The sequence below is a fragment of the Syngnathus scovelli genome, chromosome 1 (assembly GCF_024217435.2).
Source record: "Syngnathus scovelli strain Florida chromosome 1, RoL_Ssco_1.2, whole genome shotgun sequence".
Lineage (NCBI taxonomy): Eukaryota > Metazoa > Chordata > Actinopteri > Syngnathiformes > Syngnathidae > Syngnathus > Syngnathus scovelli.
Genome location: NC_090847.1, coordinates 6,232,200 through 6,257,801, shown reverse-complemented (window position 1 = coordinate 6,257,801; position 25,602 = coordinate 6,232,200). Strand labels below are relative to the sequence as shown.

Genomic DNA, 25,602 nt, shown 5'->3' with positions numbered 1-25,602 from the left:
TTGTGAGTGAACGATTCGTGCAGAAGAACAGTTCTTTTTTCAGTGAACGAGAGTGAGCGAATCACTTCCTAAAGTGATTCGTTCTTTTTTCCAGTTCATATGACTTCAACCAGTGTCAGTAATGCGCATTGAAGCTGGTGCCACCTCGCCGTAAAACGAAACAAAGAAGACAATGACGTAACTTCCCGTTCACGAACAAGTCGTAAATTGCATTTCCCTTTCACCAACTGAACGGATCTGAGAGTGAACGAGTCAGTCAGTGAGTGATTTGCATTTCCAGTTCATCGCGAGAACGGATCTGTGAGGGCACGAATCCTGCCTTTCCAGTTGTTGAGAGACTGTTGCCAATGGATCAGTGTGTAGGTGTTGTATTATAGAAAGAAATGTGTGAATTACCTGAGCCAATTATTATCATTATTATTATATATAATAATTTCTTTGGGGGGGTGTAGTTGTATTGTTTGATGTATATGTTGTTCCCACGGGATGTTGTAATATAGAGAAAAATGTGTGCGTTGCCGTTGTCGACATTACCGTGTAATTACGTGATTGTTTTTTGTCTGGTGTATTGCTTAGTTGTGTGTTATTTAAGTTAAAAAAAAAATGGATCAGTGTGTGTGTGTGTGTGGGGGGACGATTCGTTTGAACGAATCCTTTGAGTTATCTGATTCTAAAGATTCCGTTCACTTAAATGAACTGGAATGCACATCACTAGTCCCCGCGGTCCAGAACGAGGAAAAAAGTACTGAGTGCAAGCAAGAACTACTTTTATACACTCTCTTTACATGTCAGGTGATTTAATATATTAGTCATGTCTACTTATTGGCCAATAAAGGCACACATAACGCATTTGGGTAATTCCAGAACAAACAAAAAACGTTAGAAAAATTATAGTGGAAATAAGGTTAATATATGAAGAGGATACTTTTAAACTTATGCCAGTCTAGCATAGGCAGTTGGAACACAAATCAAGAATCGCCTGCAAGGATGGAAAGCTCTTTTATTTTTCTAAACTGGTGCTTGAACAGTGACTTACAAAGAACTACATGACTGCATTTTTAAAAATCTGGCAAAAATCAGCATGGACATTAGGATGGAAGAGAGGTACATAACATACAAAGCGAAATTGGGGGGGGGGGGGGGTGCAAGAGTGGCATTACAGTGGAGCGGAAACAAAAACAAGTGTATAAGAAAAGAAGTTCACCTTGTCTTTACACGGTATATACTTTATATATAGTATATCTATATGTATAGTGTATGTACAGGAAAACAAAGCTCGTATTCACCCTTGACAAGTCTACAAACGTCTGCATATAATTTGTACAAAATTGATTTCCAAACAACAGTTGGCTAGTGCAAAGCTTTTCCCGTTCAAGCCGGCTGATGACTTTTACGGATGGTGTGAAAAAGACTTGACTCCTATTCTAGTGTACTCGACTTACAGTTTAACACAATTTAACACAATGTCACAGAAGCCGTCATGTTTCATTTTACAAACACACACGCACGCACACACACACACAAACAAAAAGTTACTTGGCGAGTTTGTGTGGAGAATAAGTGCTTTGGTCACCTTGTTGTCAATTGAACATTAAAATAGGCTTTGTGTGTGTGTGGTCTGATCCATGTTTGTTACTGTATACGTGTTCCTGAACATCTGGCCTGTATGAAAATAGCTTATATGTGACGTGGTGGTGATTAATTAATCTGTCATTTCTACTGCATATTTTGTTGAACAGGAAAGAAAGATAGCCACCTTTCTAAACAAGACGAGGCAAGTGCGTTATTAGTATTTAAAGTATTTGTATATACGTATATCAATATACTATTTATAGGTATGTGATTTCAAAAGAGCAGCAGCAGAGATTTGTGTTCACTGAATGTGAAAGTAAACCTTAAAGATGGCAAAAATGTGACTTTTTCTGATAGGCAAACGTATGGATTAAAGAGTTGACGACTAAACACTTTAAAAAAATAAGTAAATAAAAAAAAAAGTTGAAGACAATCACCTGAGCCTGGATCAGACATTAGTAATAGGCGCCTCCACATTTGTGTTTAATGAATTTGTCCTTCCACGGAAGCAAGCATTGTATGAATCAAGTGACCTGATGGGAAAGTGACTAACAACTGCATTATTTCCTCAAATAGTGGCCTTTGCTCTAATTAATTTCCATGTAAGTTGTCCACTCCAAGAAATGCTAGACCGGGGGTCGGGAACCTTTTTGGGGGACAGAGCAGTAAATCCCCATTTTTTAAAAATAATTTTCCGTAAGAGTCATACCATTTAAAAAAAAAAAAAACGATAGGTTAAATACAATTAAATGCATGTATTTTAATTAAGACCAACGATTTTTGAGTGTACTAATGTATTCTTTTTAATAACGTTTTTAACGTCGCCAAAAGAGCCATGTCTGGCTCGCGAGCCATAGGTTCCCGAACCCTGCGCTAGACAAACGTGAATTAGACAAAATCCAGAATGTGCACCAATTTTTATGGCAGATCATCTAAACATGCCAACCTGAAAAAGGAACCGTTCAACTAAATGACAGCTCTATTAATGACAGCCATAGCCATAAGTGGAAATGAAGACTTTTGACTTGCCATTCATTCTCTTGTGAGCAGGTGCGAGTATCTGCCTTGTTCGAGATGTGTCAGGCCTCAACATAACTCGGCATCAGAAGCTGTTTCAGCACTTTGGTCACCTTTTAAAAGACGATTTTTCAGCAATTAATCCTGTCGATGGACTGAGAAGCGAGTAAAATCTTCAATTGGCAGCGAACGATTAAAGAGACGCATTAATGTGACGACGTATGGCTCGATTATTAAAATAATTGAAAACGTCTTTTGAGTGGAAAAAAAAAAACTTGATATAATTGTCCATCCATCCATTTTTCTGTACTGCTTGTCCCCACGGGGGATTGCGGGCGTGCTTGGAGCCTATCCCAGCAGTCATCGGGCAGTAGGGGAGGGACAACCCGAACTGGTTGCCAGCCAATCGCAGTGACATAATTGTTTCGGTCCTAAAGATAGCAAATTCCAATATTTGCCATATACAATATTCTAGTTATTATACACTATGCAATATGCATGTTACATTGCAGAACCATTAAAAAAATAAGAACCATTATTTGACATGATAAAAAAGCAACAGTGCAAAATAGGTCTCTATGCCCTAACATTAAAAGACGCCTCGCCTCGTATTCTGCTGAAGTTAAGTAAAAAAGCCACTAGATGAGGAAACATGCAAACCCTTCAATGATAATATTGTTTAACATCAGAAGTGTTTGTGGGCATTTTGCGTAAAATACTGCGAGCTGATTATGTTGGCGACATTGATCACCATCACATCCTCGCCATCATGGCCGCACCCTTTGGATGCACTAATAAGCTACAAATCTGCATGAAAATAGGATCTCTCTTCTGATTGGTTGACGCAAATCACAATCTGTTAAATTGATTCCAAGGTTAAAGTAAATAAATGAGCGAATATAGGTAGGGGGGTGCCAAATTGAGATTAGGGAGGCTAAAATCTATAAAGAAGCCGCAGTCAGTCACCCTTCACAGTCTTAAAGCATTTATAGCTGAGTCCAAAGCGCTCGCGTCGCACTCGGGCAATTTCATGTGTGGTCTGGGGACTATTCACGCACATGCGCACGGATCCATCCACTCAAAGGAGCAGGGAAAAACACAGTCAAAAGGAAGCGTTGTAACTGCGTGGAGTACAATCAGGGTAAACTTGCGATGGGCTGAGGAGAGGCACGCCCCCGACAGGTATAGTTGAGAGATAGCTGAGATGATTATTTACGCAACAACAAAACAAAGGCACATTTTTTTCCCTTTATGAATCGATGTGTGTAAACCTTGAAGAGGTCAGCTTGTGGAGTAATCCTATACATGTCTAATGTAAAAAAAAAAACAAAAAACAAACAAAAAAAAAAAAACAATCCTCGGGCATTGTTATTCATATCAAACCGGATCAAAGCATAAAATCAAGTCGGATCATTACAGAGGGTTGCTACCTAGTCACAGCCTCCTATGATAACTTCAAAAACCTAATTAGTCATCAAGTTTAGTTTGTTCGCATGTGACTACAACCTGGAAATCTGAACTGACTATTCAAATGTGTATAGAATAATTCATGTGTAGAATCTGTGAGATCTAGTTGTGTATTTGAAGGGAGTCACCTGAGACAACATGGTTGTGAAGTTCTTTCGTCCACAAGACAATTTTTGAAGAAAATTCCTAAAAAACCTCAGTTCACGCCCAAAGACGTTCTCAGTCTTTTAACTTCAACTCTTTAGGGTGAAAGTAGGTGATGCTGTTGTTTGTGGTGGTCTCGGGTGTTAAGGCATGGTGTCCGTTTGGGAACTAACGGTCATTTCTGGTGGAAAAGGAGAGCTTTGACGCCCCCGGCCTTGACTTTGGGAAGCTGGTGGCTGATGATCTCGGCCAGCATTTCCGGGAACTCCACACTCAGTGATTTATTCACAAAGGTGTAAAAGCAAAAGTTGAGAAGCCCGCCGACCATCTGCGCACACACAACGTTCACGCAGGCAATCAATTGACATCACTTTTCCAAACCAAGTCAGAAGTCAAGTCATTTCTGTTTGGCAAGCAACCAAAAATCCCAAGTCTCCACTTGAACCGAACGGATGTAGATGACAACATGTTACTTTTCCATGTTATGTGATTTCTCACCTCATGCATGGAGTCCAGCAGCTTAGTGAGCTGGTAGAAACGCTGCCAGTTCTGGCTGGAGTTCTCCTCTCGTTTCACAATGGCTTTCCCCAGTTCCTTGATGTATGACATCCGGATCTCGTCAAAAGCTGCCTGACTCCTCAGGCCGTCCTTTGGCACTGCCGGAGTAGGGAGTTGGACGTTTACCGCTGTGGACCGCCGGCAAGGAAAGCATGACGGGACCAAGAGACTCACCCGTGCTGAGAAGCAGCAGGACCTTCATGCAAAGATACTCGTCGTGGGAAACCTGCAGCCGGACAAACTCGCTGGCAATCCTCATCATTTGCTCGCACTGTTCGGCCATGTAGGGCAACTTCATTTGTTCCCTTCAAAGTGGAAAGAGCGAGAGTCAAGGCGGGAGGGAGCAGTGCGCGACAAATGTTTGCCGCACATACTCGTTCATGATGAGGTCCGGCGCAAAAAAGAGGATGCTGCCGTTACACTGCTGGTAAGACCTCCAGCCCAGGCTAAAAGACATAAGGAAGAGCCACGAGCACTGGAGCAGGGTCATCTGGTCGTCGAGGTGGAGGTTCCGGAAACCTGAGCGGGACGACAGCACGATTGAAGACCGACAAAAGTTAGCCTTGCCCGAGAAACCCACCTGGCAAAGCCTTGGCCCACTTGACGGCTGAGATGAGCTGCCGGCCGCCCAGTCTGTTGAGGGAGGTGAGGAAACGAGCGAGGGTGTCGGGGAGGGTGTTGTCGTAGCCCGCATAGAGGGTGTCCGGCTCGATGGCCTTGAGAAGGGACAGCATTGTGGGGGCCAGCTGCGGCATACATTTGGGTACGATCGCCTGAGGTTCGGCCGGCTTCGGGGGGAGCAGCTCGGGCGGGTTGCTCGTCTGGGCACCTTTGAGGCGATTATTCTTCTTGGTTTTGCGTGCTGAAGACGAGTCAATGCATATAAGTCAAGAGGATCATAAACGGACTCCCGACGGGTGTGGCTGTACGCTACCTTCGAGATTCATGCCCGCCATCAGACACTTGCGGAAGCGGCAGGCTGGGCAGTTTTTCCTGCGGATTTTATCGATGATGCAGTCGTTTCTTCCAGCGCACAAGTAATTATGTTGGCCTGAGAAGCAACAGGAGAAGTGCCATGTTAGCACAAAGTTCCAAGAACTAATTGCAGTCAACTCAACCTCTGTTCCATTGCAGATGCATTTCGAATTTTAGCAAGCATTTTAGGGGATTTTAAGAAGTGTAGGTTCATCTGAATATAGAGTTGTGCCCCTCAAATTATTATTTCTATTAATATGTGATCTTTATTTTACACATTTTTTACCTGTTGCAGGCAACTCTGGAACATATCCTCTGCGAGAAACAGCGCTTCATAGTTCTTGTAAATTAATAACTGACTTCATATCTCATATTCTTGAACTTACACTAATGGCAGAAAAACAACCCCTCCCTCAAAAAAAACAAAAAACAAGTGTTGCGCGTTTTTGTTCTTTCTTTCTCATTGAATGATTCATAATAGCAAACTTACCTTTTGATAATTTTTTGCCAGAGAAAATTTTGTATTCTTTCATTGTAATACGTTGCCATCACAATGTCCCCAAACAATGGTGTATATATAGCAAGTATGGCATGGCAGCTTCACCTTCCACTGCTCTTTTGAAGAAAACCTTGCAGCTCCCACATGTAAGCACACCGTAGTGGCATCCGGAAGCCTCGTCGGAGCACACCAAGCAGATTTTATGAGCGCCACTCTTGCCCTGGGTTGATGACGACGGTGCCGTGGTGCCTTCCGGTCGGGAAGTCGAGCTGAGGGTGAGACAATCAGATCGTGAGAAGTGAAGGACGGCCTTGTCAACTCTATTCGCATTCAAAAAATAAATAAAAAAATCTGATGCGCAGGAAAAACAAGTTTGATTCCACAACTTACATTTGAGGATTCAGTCCACGATTGTAATGGTCACTTCAATGGCAGGCTTATCCATATTTGATGCACAAAATTTAAAACTAAAGGTCACCTTGCAATTCATTGACGCACATATCTTTTCGAGTAAACAACGGCTTCTTGATTTTTAAAACGGCAGGTATAAAATTTTGCACATTGTCCCGCCTCCTGAGATGCAGTTCATCAAAACCACCACAAGAGGTCACCTGACCTCTGTAAATGCATGCATGGTCACAACCCCGCTTTCCAATCCAGTGGCTTCATTGACAATTAAGACCATCTCAAGCTTGAGCTGCCATCATCTGTGTTTGTGCATCTTTGGGTCTTAACTCTGAGCTTGACAAAAAAAAAAAATAGGGGCCGTGAGCAGATCTGCTGCGGATGCACAGTGTGCCGTTAAGCCACGTTTACATAGTTGCGCAACGTAAAGGGTGCACGCGTGATGAATGGGGGCCAGACCGTGGCAGTCGGTGGGTGTAGTACGATGGGATTAGTGAAAAGGAACAACAGGGCCTCACAGTCTAAGAATTCAGTGGCCTGCAAAAAAAAAAAAAAAGCAAGGGCTGTCACAGAAGCGCTCGGGCTAGTTGGATTCAAGTTAATTAGCGAGCATGGTTCCTTTCAGAGCAACAACTTGAACAACACACAAAGCTCCACGTTTTGTAAGGACTATTTGATTCAAAAACAGTCATACGGTGAGGTTTGGCATTTATACTCCGGGGATCATTTGAATTAATCCGTCTTTAATTTTGATTATCTAGTGAGTGGTAAAGCCATTGCAGCAAACGTGCACCGGTGTGAAGGATCTTGTGGTTTGAGCCGCTGCAGACAAGTTTTACAAAAAGCTCAGAGCCCACACTGAGTGAGTGACACACAAAGTGGGGCCAATAATAAATCCACTGTGAAGAGGGTGATGTCACAGGGTGTGGATGGCAAATGACTCCACCTTTCATTGGCCCAATGGAGTGGTGTCATTGGGACAGCTTCCCTGTCAAGGCTTTAAGCTGCTCATTGAAATCCAAACACATCTTAAAACACAGGTAAAATTGAGGCAGATTGATGAGGAAATTAAAGAGTTGTAACAGCAACATCAACGCTTGTTTGGTTAACCCATCCACGGCCATTTTGCATCGTGTGTCATCATTAACCTGGCAGCCTTTCGCAAGACAAAATCATTTGGTCTAATTAGATACTAAAAATAATTCTCATTGTTTCATTTTGTTTTACAGTAATCCTCAAATGGGAGTAGCAATAACCTGCTTGGAGCAAACAAGGACGCGCTATAACCGGGTTGTCAATGATGAACATAGTGTTTCTCAATTGTTGTAAAGAAATGAGTGCGCCCCATCAAAGGAAGTTGCTGCCTTCTTTTGGAGTTAACTTTGGCTCACCATTCATAGCCCAGCGCGGCAGCATCGAAAGAGGCCGCTTCAGCCAGAGCTGTCGCTTACGTTTGTGTGAGTGTGTGATTAAACAGCGCGGCTTTGGAGACAAACTACATTTGAAAAAAAACACTGGTGGCCCAGTGACCAGCTTAACAATTCATAATCTCCTGGTTACATGTAGGTTAACAGCTTCCTCCTCTATGCGCATTGAGTGTTTGTATCTACGTGTAAGCAGCAATTTTCCCAATACAATAGAGCAGACCATTTTACAATCACTTAAGCTATTATTGTTATTGTTGTCATTATTATTATTATTATTAGATGTGAGCGCTCTCCTGCTCAATGTAACTATTAAGGTCATTGCTTGATCTGCAAGTGGGGGAGTAGATGAGTGAGGCCAACACATGGATATCTGCCAAGAGAATTATTGCGGCTCAATTTTTAAAATAATGTAGAGTATGGCTGAAAGCAGATATCTTTTTTGGATTTGAGCCAAGAAATAACAACAATGGGCATGACTGCAATTTATGAGGGTATCTTCAATAGCCACAGCGTTCTTCCCGATGTTTGAGTTTTTTTTGTTTTTTTTAAATTCAAAGACCGGATGAGTTCTCAGTTATTGTGGAACCGCCGTTACTGCGGCAGAGGCAGATTACAGATCGACTTGCACATCGGTAGCGCCTGGAGTCATGACATGTGTTGACACATAAATTGTATATGTAAGACTCGCTCATAAATAGCAGCTCAAAACCATGTGGGGGGAGGAATGCAAGTCACTGGGGTAATATTCAATACGACTTTGCTGATTTGGCGATTTGCATTTTCTTGCAGATATTAATTTCAAACTTGTGTCGATGCAGCCCTGAAGATTATTAAGGTTATTAAGCATACTGAGGGATTCCAGCGTATAAAAAAAATGCTTTTCAAACCGACCCTCAAAATATGTCAACTTAAAACCTCACCCACAAATGCGCCTACATTGCTTCACCACAGAGAAGGACTTTAGTGGCAAGCTCAATACATCATGCTGTGATTCTCACATACTTTTTGTGTCATGCAAAAGGGAGCGGAGCAGACACAGGAGGATGTGCTCCTTCCCTGAGCTAAGAGCCACCAAAATAGAACTAGGAACTGCTTTGCACGCTCTGCATCACTCTTACACGCAAAAGAGCATGTCTTCTAATTTCGGAGTGCAGAGGCAATATTTGTTAAGGCGGATACTGGGCTCTGAGACAACAATATGTATTGCGGCATCCAAACAACTGCTACGTCTGGATTCGGTTCCGTTTCCACTGAGCAAAACAGTTTGTGGCACTTATTGACATTCCTCATTCTATTGTCAAAAGAGGTTTATGATGTTAATTTAACCGATCCAAACCAAACAAAACACATCAGCGTGGAACCTCGATTTAACACACATTAAAAACGTGTTGAGTGAACTACTTTGTCGGGAACAGTACATTTCAGAGCGCCGAAGAGACGAGACAGGTCACGTATTTCCTGCTTGCGCTGTTTTCAAGAATAAGCAGACTTAAGAGTTGACTAGAGCAGGCAAAAAATAAATAAAAAACTTTTCCCATCAAAAGCGATCCATGTTGAATATATGCATGTTAGTTTCACGACTATTTGGATCGACGCAAACAATACCAAAAATATTTGGGTGCATATTCTTGCCTCCATCAGTCTAATGTCTTGTTCATCTCTTTTCTAGGTTCTCCTGCAACACAGTGCCCCCTAGTGTTCAGACTACAAGACCACATTACTTTAATGCCTTGTGTCACAGGCTACATTTAAGAAAAACATGGTAGGATTGTTATAAAAACATGATTTGGATGTTAAAATGCCACCACTTTTCCTTCTAGAGTGATATATTTGAGATTAAATTCCACCATGTTGGAGTCGTTTTGAGATTTTCATCACAATTATGACCTGAAATGGCATTTTCATGCATATGTGCGAGTACTTGTCCACAGTCCACAAAAAGTTGCCTCAATGCAACTTACTCATCATGACATAGCGCAAATGAGATGTACACTTACTAATGAGAGACATATGGACTTTAGTCTGAGCAAGTAACTCTGGAACTAATGGCAGAGCAGATGAAAAACAACACTAAGGGACTTGACTTTTCACATTAGTAGCCATAATTGGAGCAGTGTGTGTGTTTGTGTAGGTGGGAGGAAGTTTCCTGCCGTAAGAATGAATTAGAGCCCCGTTGCGACTGTGCACACGGCTGCCGCAGCTGAAGCGGCCAACCCAGCTCGCCCATCCGTGCCTTCCATTCTCCTGGCGTACGTTCGTTCGCGGGACGACAAGATGGGTTGCCTGCTGTGTGCTCGTGTTCACAGTGGCCTGGTTGACTGTCATCTTACCGGACTCTGCTGTGCATCGGGAGCGGCTAGCGTGCTATCACGCTTATTGTTCATTGATGTTGACTTCTTATGTTATTTTTCCTGTGTTGTTTACTTGTATGTGCGTTGTGAACTCTGTCTTGTCACCCTGGGATAGTGAGAAACGTAATTTCGATCTCTTTGTGTGTCTTGACATGCGGAGGAATTGACAATAAAGGAGACTTTGACTTTGACTTTGAAAAAAAAGCACAATGGTAAGACGAGAAGCTCGACTCGCACGCATACCTTGATGGGAAAAAGTTCTTCTATGGTGTCAAAGCAAACACAAATATGATTATGCACAATTGTGGTTTGTGGTGAGAGCAGTAGTAACTGGAAAGGCCAGCATTCCATCGGGTGCGTTCAGGCGGCGCCAGCTGTGTACAGGCGGGAAGTAAAAGTAGGTCAGGGAAGTGAGGGCTTGCTTCACAGCCGAGCTCTGTGGTTCCGCCTGGCTGCCCGTGAAGCACATACACAAGCACACACCCACCCACACACTCATGCATTATACACAAAGCTAAATGATGAATTGGAGTTGATATAAAAAGCAGCTCAGAGACTTTAGCGACAGTAAGCTTGAGGTTGCCCTTGGCTAAAGTGAGCCGGAGAGGTGTTGATAATGGAAGTTGGGGCCCGTCTGTAAATAACATATTGTATACACTATACACCAACCAACAATAGCATTACAACCACTATAATTATATCCAATATATAAAATTATCCCCTTGCAAAGATAATCTGATCTGAAAAGTATTCATTCAATGTTCAATGCTATATTTGTAGCATGCCGTGGTGTAGGTTAGTTTTACCCTACTGATAATGTGTCGAAAAAATTTAAAAACAAATTTAGAAACAGCAGCACTCAGTATGATGCAGAGTAGTTTGATGCCTCTGTGGAATTTCGTTTTTGCCGCCCCCCTCCCCCACACAACTTTTCATTGCCAGGATGTGTGTTTTATTGAATTAGTCCAGTCTGAGATGCAACAACCAGTCACTTACAAGATAAAAAGCGTCAAATGAGGAAGGCCTGAATGTCTTGCATCTGGGATGCGAGAACAACTCGATTCAATGAGATGGACACAAACAATGCTCGCCATTCACACCAACGTCGATTCAACAGCCCACCGGAAATTCCAGAACCAGAATGCGTTCGTCGTGATTCATACGACTTGACAGACTAAAAATACTACTTATTTGGTAAGAGCAGCAGGGATCAAAATGTGGCTTCGTCCACACGCTGGAGAGAAAATGCCACGTTTAAAACATAGGTTACATAACATGCTGAATTAATGAGCTATGTTACCAGCAACTACAGGCTGGACGTTCGCCTTTCGGTTACGTAACTCAAATGTAGCTTCGATCATAACATACAAATCAACTGCACCACCAACATGATCTAAACAATGTGGAAACATTTATTTTTCTTTAGAATTTCAACTGTTGCATATATCACTCATCCGAGATAACTGGAATAATGCACTTTTCGGGCGTACAATGTAGAAACTGTAAAACACATTTAGAAATAGGACTTCAGTTAAACTGTGTGGAACTAATAGTTTGCTAGTAAGACTACAATCATGAGCCTAATTTCAATCAAGAGTAAAAATACATTCACAGCACTTCAACTTTCCCCTCAATGCTGACTAGTTTCCCAGTGCTATTGCTGAAAGACATTTCCACAGCATGATGATGCCAGCACCACGCTTCACTGGAGCAATGGTATTTTCAACTCAACTGTATTTATAGAGCAGTTTAAAACAACCGCTGCTTCATATGATGTGTCGTTGCAGTGAGTATTTTCTGACATTAAGAAAAAAAAAAAAAAGATGCGGCAGATGCGATCAGTGCACATATTTGATTTATTGAAGGCTTTCTCTGATCAGAGGTTCCAAGCAACCTCTCCCAAAGAGCCTAATGAGGGTCCCCAGTAGGCAAGGCCTAAGAAAACCAGAGACTTCAACCAGCACTGTCTAACTTGAACAGGAAGGTCATTGGAAACACAATCAGGAAGGGGGAATACATTTGTCCTTGACCAAAGTGTGATCCGCTTCTTTTGGGCTCCGCACTTTCCTAGTGCAGTTATTAAAATTAAACTAGAAAATGCAATTTCTGGAGAAATTGCGTGTGAAGGCGAAGACTTTGAATCACTTCTTGGGGAATGCTGGCGAATTATGCTGAAACGAGTTGAATTACTTGAGAAATGTAGAAAATAGAGGTGAAAAACGGAATTTTGGAGAATTTGGTGGAATTTCAGAATTTTGGAGAATTTGGTTGAGTTTAAAATCTTAAAATGTGGAATTTATGGCAAGTGGAAATTTGGGGAATAGGTAGGAAAAAGATGAAGAGTTGAAAGTTGGAATGGGTTGAATCGGTTGAACAATGTGAAAATTAGAGTAGAAAAACACATTTTTGGAGAATTTGGTTGAATTTCAAATTTCAAATTTAGAATTTTTTGTAAGGGGAAGTTGTGGAATAGGTAAGCAAAAGATGAAGAGTTGAAAGTTAGAATGGGTTGAATCGGTAGAGAAATGTAGAAATGAGAGTAGAAAAACGAAATTTTGGAGAATTTGGTTGAATTTCAAATTTGGGATTTTTGGTAAGTGGGAAGTTGTGTAATACGTAGGCAAAAGATGAAGAGTTGAAAGTTGGAATGGGTTGAATCGGTTGAAAAATGTACAAATTAGAGTCGAAAAACGAAATTTTGCAGAATTTGGTTGACTTTCAAATTTGGAATTTTTGGTAAGTGGGAAGTTGTGAAATAGGTAAGCAAAAGATGAAAAGTTGAAAGTTGGAATGGATTGAATCGGTTGCACAATGTAAAGATTAGAGTAGAAAAACAAAATGTTTGAGAATTTGGTTGAATTTCAAATTTTTAATTTTTAATTTTTGGTAAGTGGGAAGTTGTGGAATAGGTAGGCAAAAGATGAAGAGTTGAAAGTTGGAATGGGTTGAATCGGTTGAACAATGTAGAAATTACAGTAGAAAAACGAAATTTTGGAGATTTTGGTTGAATTTCAAATTTGGAATTTTTGGTAAGTCGGAAGTTGTGGAATAGGTAGGCAAAAGATGAAGAGTTGAAAGTTGGAATGGGTTGAATCGGTTGAACAATGTAGAAATTAGAGTAGAAAAACAAAATGTTGGAGAATTTGGTTGAATTTCAAATATGGAATTTTTGGTAAGTGGGAAGTTGTGGAATAGGTAGGCAAAAGATGAAGAGTTGAAAGTTGGAATGGGTTGAATCGGTTGAACAATGTAGAAATTAGATTAGAAAAACGAAATTTTGGAGAATTTGGTTGAATTTCAAATTTGGAATTTTTGGTAAACGGGAAGTTGTGGAATAGATAGGCAAAACATGAACAGTTGAAAGTTGGAATGAGTTGAATCGGTTAAAAAATGTAGAAATTAGAGTAGAAAAACAAAATTTTTGAGAATTTGGTTGAATTCCAAATTTGGAATTTTTGGTAAGCGGGAAGTTGTGAAATAGGTAAGCAAAAGATGAAAAGTTGAAAGTTGGAATGGATTGAATCGGTTTCACAATGTAAAGATTAGAGAAGAAAAACAAAATGTTTGAGAATTTGGTTGAATTTCAAATTTTGAATTTTTGGTAAGTGGGAAGTTGTGGAATAGGTAGACAAAAGATGAAGAGTTGAAAGTTGGAACGGGTTGAATCGGTTGAACAATGTAGAAATTAGAGTAGAAAAACGAAATTTTGGAGATTTTGGTTGAATTTCAAATTTGGAATTTTTGGTAAGTCGGAAGTTGTGGAATAGGTAGGCAAAAGATGAAGAGTTGAAAGTTGGAATGGGTTGAATCGGTTGAACAATGTAGAAATTAGAGTAGAAAAACAAAATGTTGGAGAATTTGGTTGAATTTCAAATATGGAATTTTTGGTAAGTGGGAAGTTGAGGAATAGATAGGCAAAAGATGAACAGTTGAAAGTTGGAATGAGTTGAATCGGTTGAACAATGTAGAAATTAGAGTAGAAAAACGAAATTTAGAAAGATTTGGTTGAATTTCAAATTTGGAATTTTTGGTAAACGGGAAGTTGTGGAATAGGTAGGCAAAACATGAACAGTTGAAAGTTGGAATGAGTTGAATCGGTTGAAAAATGTAGAAATTAGAGTAGAAAAACAAAATTTTTGAGAATTTGGTTGAATTCCAAATTTGAAAATTTGGAATTTTTCGTAAGTTGGAAGTTGTGGAATAGTTAGAAAAAGATGAACAGTTGAAAGTTGGAATGGGTTGAATCGGTTGAAAAACGTAAAAGTTAGAGTGGAAAAACGAAATTTTGGAGAATTTGGTTGAATTTCAAATTTGGAATTTTTGGTAAGTGGGAAGTTGTGGAATAGGTAGGCAAAAGATGAACAGTTGAAAGTTGGAATGAGTTGAATCGGTTGAACAATGTAGAAAAAAGTGGAATGATGTAAATGTGAAATGTCGAAACTGCCATTAAGAATGAATGGGGAAAAATTTGTCGTAAGTTCGCGAATTTTGCGAAATCGGAAAATTTTCGGAACGAGAAAAATGGAAGCGCTCATCTCGTGAATATTTGGAACACGTCAAAAGTGGAACGGAGTGAATCGGATGAACTATGTGGAAGAAGAAGCGGGACAAAAAAGTGTGGAGAATAAAATAGAAGAATAATAATAATAATAACTAGAAAATGCAATTTCTGGAGAAATTGCGTGTGAAGGCGAAGACTTTGAATCACTTCTTGGGGAATGATGCCGAATGATGTTGAAATGAGTTGAATTTCTTGAGAAATGTGGAAAATAGAAGTGTAATACTAAATTTTTGAGAATATGGTTGAATTTCAAATTTGATTTTTGGAATTTTTGGTAAGTGGAAAGTTGTGGAATAGGCAGGCAAAGGATGAACAGTTGAATGTTGGAACGGGTTGAATCGGTTAAAAAATGTAGAAGTGAGAGCAAATGTTGAATCCCCATAGAGAATGAATGGGAATTAAAAGAAAAAGCAATTGCGCCAAAATATTTTGAAATTTGGAACAAAACGTAAAAAAACAGCTTCAGGAGGTTCACTTTTGGGGTTAAAAAGTTGAAACGGGTTCAATCGGACAAAAAATGCAAAAGTTAGCGCCTAATGTAGCTATTTATGACAGTTAATGTTGAAATAAGTTCACTTCCGGGTTGATTTGGGTCACTTCCGGTCTATTTGGGTCACTTCCGGTCTGATTAGAGGCACTTCCGGTCCAGCAGAGGTCACTTCCGGTTTATTTGGGGTCACTTCCGGTTTGAAAAGGTCACTTCCGGTTTAAAAAGGTCACTTCCGGTTTGATTTGGGGTCACTTCCGGTTTACCTAAGGTCACTTCCTGTTTACCTAAGGTCAATTCCGGTTCGATTCGGGGCACTTCCGGTTCATTCTAGGGTCATTGGGAGCACTTCAGGGTCAATCCAAGATGGCCGCCACACTGGAAGTGGGGGTCAAGGGTTGAATTGTGTAAGCATAGTGGAAGTGGGGGTGAAGGGGGTGAATATGGTAAGGATGAGGTGACCAAAGTGAATAAAGTTGGAATGGGTTGAATCGGTTGAAAAATGTAGAAATTAGAGTAGAAAAACCAAATTTTGTAGAATTTGGTTGAATTTCAAAATTGAAAATTTGGAAATTTTGGTAAGTGGGAAGGTGTGGAATAGGTAGGCAAAAGATGAACAGTTGAAAGTTGGAATGGGTTGAATCGGTTGAAAAACGTAGAAGTTAGAGTAGAAAAACGAAATTTTGGAGAATTTGGTTGAATTTCAAATTTGAAATTTTGGAATTTTTGGTAGGTGAGAAGTTGTGGAATAGGCAGGCAAAAGATGAACAGTTGAAAATTGGAATGGGTTGAATCGGTTGAAAAATGTAGAAACTAGAGGTGAAAAACGAAATTTCGTGAAATTTTGTCGGAATTTTTAACGTGAAAACGTGAAATTTTTGAATTTGGGAATTTTGAGAATGTCGAGAATCATTCCGAATGTGGTTTGAATGTGCTGAATGAGGTGAATTTAAAAGGGGAATGACGTAAATGTGAAATGTAGAATCTGCCATTGAGAATGAATGGGGAAAAATTTGTCGTAAATTCGCGAATTTTGCGAAATCGGAAAATTTTCGGAACGAGAAAAATGGAAGCGCTCATCTCGTGAATATTTGGAATACGTGAAAAGTGGAACGGAGTGAATCGGATGAATTATGTGGAAGAAGAAGCGGGACAAAAAAGTGTGGAGAATAAAATAGAAGAATAATAATAATAACTAGAAAATGCAATTTCTGGAGAAATTGCGTGTGAAGGCGAAGACTTTGAATCACTTCTTGGGGAATGCTGGCGAATTATGCTGAAATGAGTTGAATTACTTGAGAAATGTAGAAAATAGAGGTGAAAAACGGAATTTTGGAGAATTTGGTGGAATTTCAGAATTTTGGAGAATTTGGTCGAGTTTAAAATCTTAAAATGTGGAATTTATGGCAAGTGGAAATTTGGGGAATAGGTAGGAAAAAGATGAAGAGTTGAAAGTTGGAATGAGTTGAATCGGTTGAACAATGTGAAAATTAGAGTAAAAAAACACATTTTTGGAGAATTTGGTTGAATTTCAAATTTCAAAATTTGGAATTTTTTCTAAGGGGAAGTTGTGGAATAGGTAAGCAAAAGATGAAGAGTTGAAAGTTGGAATGGGTTGAATCGGTAGAGAAATGTAGAAATGAGAGTAGAAAAACGACATTTTGGAGAATTTGGTTGAATTTCAAATTTGGGATTTTTGGTAAGTGGGAAGTTGTGTAATACGTAGGCAAAAGATGAAGAGTTGAAAGTTGGAATGGGTTGAATCGGTTGAAAAATGTACAAATTAGAGTCGAAAAACGAAATTTTGCAGAATTTGGTTGAATTTCAAATTTGGAATTTTTGGTAAGTGGGAAGTTGTGAAATAGGTAAGCAAAAGATGAAAAGTTGAAAGTTGGAATGGATTGAATCGGTTGCACAATGTAAAGATTAGAGTAGAAAAACAAAATGTTTGAGAATTTGGTTGAATTTCAAATTTTTAATTTTTAATTTTTGGTAAGTGGGAAGTTGTGGAATAAGTAGGCAAAAGATGAAGAGTTGAAAGTTGGAATGGGTTGAATCGGTTGAACAATGTAGAAATTACAGTAGAAAAACGAAATTTTGGAGATTTTGGTTGAATTTCAAATTTGGAATTTTTGGTAAGTCGGAAGTTGTGGAATAGGTAGGCAAAAGATGAAGAGTTGAAAGTTGGAATGGGTTGAATCGGTTGAACAATTTAGAAATTCGAGTAGAAAAACAAAATGTTGGAGAATTTGGTTGAATTTCAAATATGGAATTTTTGGTAAGTGGGAAGTTGTGGAATAGGTAGGCCAAAGATGAAGAGTTGAATGTTGGAATGGGTTGAATCGGTTGAACAATGTAGAAATTAGATTAGAAAAACGAAATTTTGGAGAATTTGGTTGAATTTCAAATTTGGAATTTTTGGTAAACGGGAAGTTGTGGAATAGGTAGGCAAAACATAAACAGTTGAAAGTTGGAATGAGTTGAATTGGTTAAAAAATGTAGAAATTAGAGTAGAAAAACAAAATTTTTGAGAATTTGGTTGAATTCCAAATTTGGAATTTTTGGTAAGTGGGAAGTTGTGAAATAGGTAAGCAAAAGATGAAAAGTTGAAAGTTGGAATGGATTGAATCGGTTTCACAATGTAAAGATTAGAGAAGAAAAACAAAATGTTTGAGAATTTGGTTGAATTTCAAATTTTGAATTTTTGGTAAGTGGGAAGTTGTGGAATAGGTAGGCAAAAGATGAAGAGTTGAAAGTTGGAACGGGTTGAATCGGTTGAACAATGTAGAAATTAGAGTAGAAAAACGAAATTTTGGAGATTTTGGTTGAATTTCAAATTTTGAATTTTTGGTAAATCGGAAGTTGTGGAATAGGTAGGCAAAAGATGAAGAGTTGAAAGTTGGAATGGGTTGAATCGGTTGAACAATGTAGAAATTAGAGTAGAAAAACAAAATGTTGGAGAATTTGGTTGAATTTCAAATATGGAATTTTTGGTAAGTGGGAAGTTGTGGAATAGGTAGGCAAAAGATGAAGAGTTGAAAGTTGGAATGGGTTGAATCGGTTGAACAATGTAGAAATTAGATTAGAAAAACGAAATTTTGGAGAATTTGGTTGAATTTCAAATTTGGAATTTTTGGTAAACGGGAAGTTGTGGAATAGGTAGGCAAAACATGAACAGTTGAAAGTTGGAATGAGTTGAATCGGTTAAAAAATGTAGAAATTAGAGTAGAAAAACACAATTTTTGAGAATTTGGTTGAATTTCAAATTTGGAATTTTTGGTAAGTCGGAAGTTGTGGAATAGGTAGGCAAAAGATGAAGAGTTGAAAGTTGGAATGGGTTGAATCGGTTGAACAATGTAGAAATTAGAGTAGAAAAACAAAATGTTGGAGAATTTGGTTGAATTTCAAATATGGAATTTTTGGTAAGTGGGAAGTTGTGGAATAGGTAGGCAAGAGATGAAGAGTTGAAAGTTGGAATGGGTTGAATCGGTTGAACAATGTAGAAATTAGATTAGAAAAACGAAATTTTGGAGAATTTGGTTGAATTTCAAATTTGGAATTTTTGTTAAACGGGAAGTTGTGGAATAGGTAGGCAAAACATGAACAGTTGAAAGTTGGAATGAGTTGAATCGGTTAAAAAATGTAGAAATTAGAGTAGAAAAACAAAATGTTGGAGAATTTGGTTGAATTTCAAATATGGAATTTTTGGTAAGTGGGAAGTTGTGGAATAGGTAGGCAAAACATGAACAGTTGAAAGTTGGAATGAGTTGAATCGGTTGAAAAATGTAGAAATTAGAGTAGAAAAACAAAATTTTTGAGAATTTGGTTGAATTCCAAATTTGAAAATTTGGAATTTTTCCTAAGTTGGAAGTTGTGGAATAGTTAGAAAAAGATGAACAGTTGAAAGTTGGAATGGGTTGAATCGGTTGAAAAACGTAAAAGTTAGAGTGGAAAAACGAAATTTTGGAGAATTTGGTTGAATTTCAAATTTGGAATTTTTGGTAAGTGGGAAGTTGTGGAATAGGTAGGCAAAAGATGAACAGTTGAAAGTTGGAATGAGTTGAATCGGTTGAACAATGTAGAAAAAAGTGGAATGATGTAAATGTGAAATGTCGAATCTGCCATTAAGAATGAATGGGGAAAAATTTGTCGTAAGTTCGCGAATTTTGCGAAATCGGAAAATTTTCGGAACGAGAAAAATGGAAGCGCTCATCTCGTGAATATTTGGAACACGTCAAAAGTGGAACGGAGTGAATCGGATGAACTATGTGGAAGAAGAAGCGGGACAAAAAAGTGTGGAGAATAAAATATAATAATAATAATAATAATAATAATAATAATAGAGAATGGTGTAGAATAACATATGTGTGAAGGCCATCGCCTTCACACAACTAGAAAATGCAATTTCTGGAGAAATTGCGTGTGAAGGCGAAGACTTTGAATCACTTCTTGGGGAATGATGCCGAATGATGTTGAAATGAGTTGAATTTCTTGAGAAATGTGGAAAATAGAAGTGTAATACTAAATTTTTGAGAATATGGTTGAATTTCAAATTTGATTTTTGGAATTTTTGGTAAGTGGAAAGTTGTGGAATAGGCAGGCAAAGGATGAACAGTTGAATGTTGGAACGGGTTGAATCGGTTAAAAAATGTAGAAGTGAGAGCAAATGTTGAATCCCCATAGAGAATGAATGGGAATTAAAAGAAAAAGCAATTGCGCCAAAATATTTTGAAATTTGGAACAAAACGTAAAAAAAACAGCTTCAGGAGGTTCACTTTTGGGGTTAAAATGTTGAAACGGGTTCAATCGGACAAAAAATGCAAAAGTTAGCGCCTAATGTAGCTATTTATGGCAGTTAATGTTGAAATAAGTTCACTTCCGGGTTGATTTGGGTCACTTCCGGTCCATTTGGGTCACTTCCGGTTTGATTAGAGGCACTTCCGGTCCAGCTGAGGTCACTTCCGGTTTATTTGGGGTCACTTCCGGTTTAAAAAGGTCACTTCCGGTTTAAAAAGGTCACTTCCGGTTTGATTTGGGGTCACTTCCGGTTTACCTGAGGTCACTTCCTGTTTACCTAAGGTCACTTCCGGTTTGATTTGGGCCACTTCCGGTTCATTCTAGGTTCATTGGGAGCACTTCAGGGTCAATCCAAGATGGCCGCCACACTGGAAGTGGGGGTCAAGGGTTGAATTTTGTAAGCATAGTGGAAGTGGGGGTGAAGGGGGTGAATATGGTAAGGATGAGGTGACCAAAGTGAATAAAGTTGGAATGGGTTGAATCGGTTGAAAAATGTAGAAATTAGAGTAGAAAAACCAAATTTTGTAGAATTTGGTTGAATTTCAAAATTGAAAATTTGGAAATTTTGGTAAGTGGGAAGGTGTGGAATAGGTAGGCAAAAGATGAACAGTTGAAAGTTGGAATGGGTTGAATCGGTTGAAAAACGTAGAAGTTAGAGTAGAAAAACGAAATTTTGGAGAATTCGGTTGAATTTCAAATTTGAAATTTTGGAATTTTTGATAGGTGAGAAGTTGTGGAATAGGCAGGCAAAAGATGAACAGTTGAAAGTTGGAATGGGTTGAATCGGTTGAAAAATGTAGAAATTAGAGTAGAAAAACGAAATTACGAAGAATTTGGTTGAATTTCAAATTTGAAAATTTGGAATTTTTTGTAAGTGGGAAGTTGTGGAATAGGTAGGCAAAAGATGAACAGTTGGAAGTTGGAACGGGTTGAATCGGTCGAAAAATGTAGAAATTAGAGGTGAAAAACGAAATTTCGTGAAATTTTGTCGGAATTTTTAACGTGAAAACGTGAAATTTTTGAATTTGGGAATTTTGGGAATGTCGAGAATCATTCCGAATGTGGTTTGAATGTGCTGAATGAGGTGAATTTAAAAGGGGAATGACGTAAATGTGAAATGTCGAATCTGCCATTGAGAATGAATGGGGAAAAATTTGTCGTAAATTCGCGAATTTTGCGAAATCGGAAAATTTTCGGAACGAGAAAAATGGAAGCGCTCATCTCGTGAATATTTGGAATACATCAAAAGTGGAACGGAGTGAATCGGATGAACTATGTGGAAGAAGAAGCGGGACAAAAAAGTGTGGAGAATAAAATAGAAGAATAATAATAACTAGAAAATGCAATTTCTGGAGAAATTGCGTGTGAAGGCGAATACTTTGAATCACTTCTTTGGGAATGATGCCGAATGATGTTGAAACGAGTTGAATTTCTTGAGAAATGTGGAAAATAGAAGTGTAATACTAAATTTTGGAGAATTTGGTTGAATTTCAAATTTGAAGTTTGGAATTTTTGGTAAGTGGGAGGTTGTGGAATAGGTAGGGAAAAGATGAACAGTTGAATGTTGGAACGGGTTGAATTGGTTTAAAAAATGTAGAAGTTAGAGAAAATGTTGAATCCCCATAGAGAATGTATGGGAATGAAAAGAAAAAATAATAATTAAAATTTGGAACAAAACGAAAAAAAACAGCTTCAGGAAGTTCACTTTTGGGGTTAAAATGTTGAAACGGGTTCAATCGGACAAAAAATGCAAAAGTTAGCGCCTAATGTAGCTATTTATGGCAGTTAATGTTGAAATAAGTTCACTTCCGGGTTGATTTGGGTCACTTCCGGTCCATTTGGGTCACTTCCGGTCTGATTAGAGGCACTTCCGGTCCAGCTGAGGTCACTTCCGGTTTATTTGGGGTCACTTCCGGTTTAAAAAGGTCACTTCCGGTTTAAAAAGGTCACTTCCGGTTTGATTTGGGGTCACTTCCGGTTTACCTGAGGTCACTTCCTGTTTACCTAAGGTCACTTCCGGTTTGATTTGGGCCACTTCCGGTTCATTCTAGGTTCATTGGGAGCACTTCAGGGTCAATCCAAGATGGCCGCCACACTGGAAGTGGGGGTCAAGGGTTGAATTTTGTAAGCATAGTGGAAGTGGGGGTGAAGGGGGTGAATATGGTAAGGATGAGGTGACCAAAGTGAATAAAGTTGGAATGGGTTGAATCGGTTGAAAAATGTAGAAATTAGAGTAGAAAAACCAAATTTTGTAGAATTTGGTTGAATTTCAAAATTGAAAATTTGGAAATTTTGGTAAGTGGGAAGGTGTGGAATAGGTAGGCAAAAGATGAACAGTTGAAAGTTGGAATGGGTTGAATCGGTTGAAAAACGTAGAAGTTAGAGTAGAAAAACGAAATTTTGGAGAATTCGGTTGAATTTCAAATTTGAAATTTTGGAATTTTTGATAGGTGAGAAGTTGTGGAATAGGCAGGCAAAAGATGAACAGTTGAAAGTTGGAATGGGTTGAATCGGTTGAAAAATGTAGAAATTAGAGTAGAAAAACGAAATTACGAAGAATTTGGTTGAATTTCAAATTTGAAAATTTGGAATTTTTTTGTAAGTGGGAAGTTGTGGAATAGGTAGGCAAAAGATGAACAGTTGGAAGTTGGAACGGGTTGAATCGGTCGAAAAATGTAGAAATTAGAGGTGAAAAACGAAATTTCGTGAAATTTTGTCGGAATTTTTAACGTGAAAACGTGAAATTTTTGAATTTGGGAATTTTGGGAATGTCGAGAATCATTCCGAATGTGGTTTGAATGTGCTGAATGAGGTGAATTTAAAAGGGGAATGACGTAAATGTGAAATGTCGAATCTGCCATTGAGAATGAATGGGGAAAAATTTGTCGTAAATTCGCGAATTTTGCGAAATCGGAAAATTTTCGGAACGAGAAAAATGGAAGCGCTCATCTCGTGAATATTTGGAATACATCAAAAGTGGAACGGAGTGAATCGGATGAACTATGTGGAAGAAGAAGCGGGACAAAAAAGTGTGGAGAATAAAATAGAAGAATAATAATAACTAGAAAATGCAATTTCTGGAGAAATTGCGTGTGAAGGCGAAGACTTTGAATCACTTCTTGGGGAATGATGGCGAATGATGTTGAAATGAGTTGAATTTCTTGAGAAATGTGGAAAATAGAAGTGTAATACTAAATTTTGGAGAATTTGGTTGAATTTCAAATTTGAAGTTTGGAATTTGTGGTAAGTGGGAGGTTGTGGAATAGGTAGGCAAAAGATGAACAGTTGAATGTTGGAACGGGTTGAATCGGTTAAAAAATGTAGACGTGAGAGCAAATGTTGAATCTCCATAGAGAATGAATGGGAATTAAAAGAAAAAGCAATTGCGCCAAAATATTTTGAAATGTGGAACAAAACGAAAATAAATAGCTTCAGGAGGTTCACTTTTGGAGTTAAAATGTTGAAATGGGTTCAATCGGACAAAAAATGCAAAAGTTAGCGACTAATGTAGCTATTTAGGGCAGTTAATGTTGAAATAAGGTCACTTCCGGGGTGATTTGGGTCACTTCCGGTCCATTTGGGTCACTTCCGGTTTGAGTAGAGGCACTTCCGGTCTAGCCGAGGTCACTTCCGGTTTATTTGGGGTCACTTCCGGTTTAAAAAGGTCACTTCCGGTTTAAAAAAGGTCACTTCCGGTTTGATTTGGGGTCACTTCCGGTTTACCTGGGGTCACTTCCGGTTCATTTGGGGTCACTTCCGGTTTGATTGGGGTCACTTCCGGTCTATTTGAGTCACTTCCGGTTTGAATAGAGGCACTTCCGGTCTAGCTGAGGTCACTTCCGGTTTATTTGGGGTCACTTCCGGTTTAAAAAGGTCACTTCCGGTTTAAAAAGGTCACTTCCGGTTTGATTTGGGGTCACTTCCGGTTTACTTGAGGTCACTTCCGGTTCATTTGGGGTCACTTCCGGTTTGATTTGGGTCACTTCCGGTCTATTTGGGTCACTTCCGGTTTGATTAGAGGCACTTCCGGTCTAGCTGAGGTCACTTCCGGTTTATTTGGGGTCACTTCCGGTTTAAAAAGGTCACTTCCGGTTTAAAAAGGTCACTTCCGGTTTGATTTGGGGTCACTTCCGGTTTACCTAAGGTCACTTCCTGTTTACCTAAGGTCACTTCCGGTTCGATTTGGGGCACTTCCGGTTCATTCTAGGGTCATTGGGAGCACTTCAGGGTCAATCCAAGATGGCCGCCACACTGGAAGTGGGGGTCAAGGGTTGAATTGTGTAAGCATAGTGGAAGTGGGGGTGAAGGGGGTGAATATGGTAAGGATGAGGTGACCAAAGTGAATAAAGTTGGAATGGGTTGAATCGGTTGAAAAATGTAGAAATTAGAGTAGAAAAACCAAATTTTGTAGAATTTGGTTGAATTCCAAAATTGAAAATTTGGAAATTTTGGTAAGTGGGAAGGTGTGGAATAGGTAGGCAAAAGATGAACAGTTGAAAGTTGGAATGGGTTGAATCGGTTGAAAAACGTAGAAGTTAGAGTAGAAAAACGAAATTTTGGAGAATTTGGTTGAATTTCAAATTTGAAATTTTGGAATTTTTGGTAGGTGAGAAGTTGTGGAATAGGCAGGCAAAAGATGAACAGTTGAAAATTGGAATGGGTTGAATCGGTTGAAAAATGTAGAAACTAGAGGTGAAAAACGAAATTTCGTGAAATTTTGTCGGAATTTTTAACGTGAAAACGTGAAATTTTTGAATTTGGGAATTTTGGGAATGTCGAGAATCATTCCGAATGTGGATTGAATGTGCTGAATGAGGTGAATTTAAACGGGGAATGACGTAAATGTGAAATGTAGAATCTGCCATTGAGAATGAATGGGGAAAAATTTGTCGTAAATTCGCGAATTTTGCGAAATCGGAAAATTTTCGGAACGAGAAAAATGGAAGCGCTCATCTCGTGAATATTTGGAATACGTGAAAAGTGGAACGGAGTGAATCGGATGAATTATGTGGAAGAAGAAGCGGGACAAAAAAGTGTGGAGAATAAAATAGAAGAATAATAATAATAATAATAATAATAGAGAATGGTGTAGAATAACATATGTGTGAAGGCCATCGCCTTCACACAACTAGAAAATGCAATTTCTGGAGAAATTGCGTGTGAAGGCGAAGACTTTGAATCACTTCTTGGGGAATGATGCCGAATGATGTTGAAATGAGTTGAATTTCTTGAGAAATGTGGAAAATAGAAGTGTAATACTAAATTTTTGAGAATATGGTTGAATTTCAAATTTGATTTTTGGAATTTTTGGTAAGTGGAAAGTTGTGGAATAGGCAGGCAAA

General features: G+C 38.9%; 1 protein-coding gene across 3 annotated transcripts in view; it reads right to left on the bottom strand.

Annotated features, from left to right (window-relative positions):
- Positions 1–25,602, bottom strand: part of nr3c1 (nuclear receptor subfamily 3, group C, member 1 (glucocorticoid receptor)) — a 51,162-nt gene that overhangs the window by 1,177 nt on the left and 24,383 nt on the right. For 2 of the 3 annotated variants that reach the window (XM_049746938.1, XM_049746945.2), the window contains 7 exons: positions 6,338–6,501; positions 5,693–5,809; positions 5,339–5,620; positions 5,133–5,277; positions 4,933–5,063; positions 4,699–4,856; positions 984–4,528 (listed from right to left, as the gene is read on the bottom strand). In XM_049746938.1, coding sequence (XP_049602895.1) covers positions 4,376–4,528; positions 4,699–4,856; positions 4,933–5,063; positions 5,133–5,277; positions 5,339–5,620; positions 5,693–5,809; positions 6,338–6,501 — 1,150 coding nt within the window. In that variant the 3' untranslated portion in view covers positions 984–4,375. Of the gene's footprint in view, positions 1–983; positions 4,529–4,698; positions 4,857–4,932; positions 5,064–5,132; positions 5,278–5,338; positions 5,621–5,692; positions 5,810–6,337; positions 6,502–25,602 lie in introns of those variants that run through there. The other variant, XR_011086535.1, reaches the window with a different exon arrangement.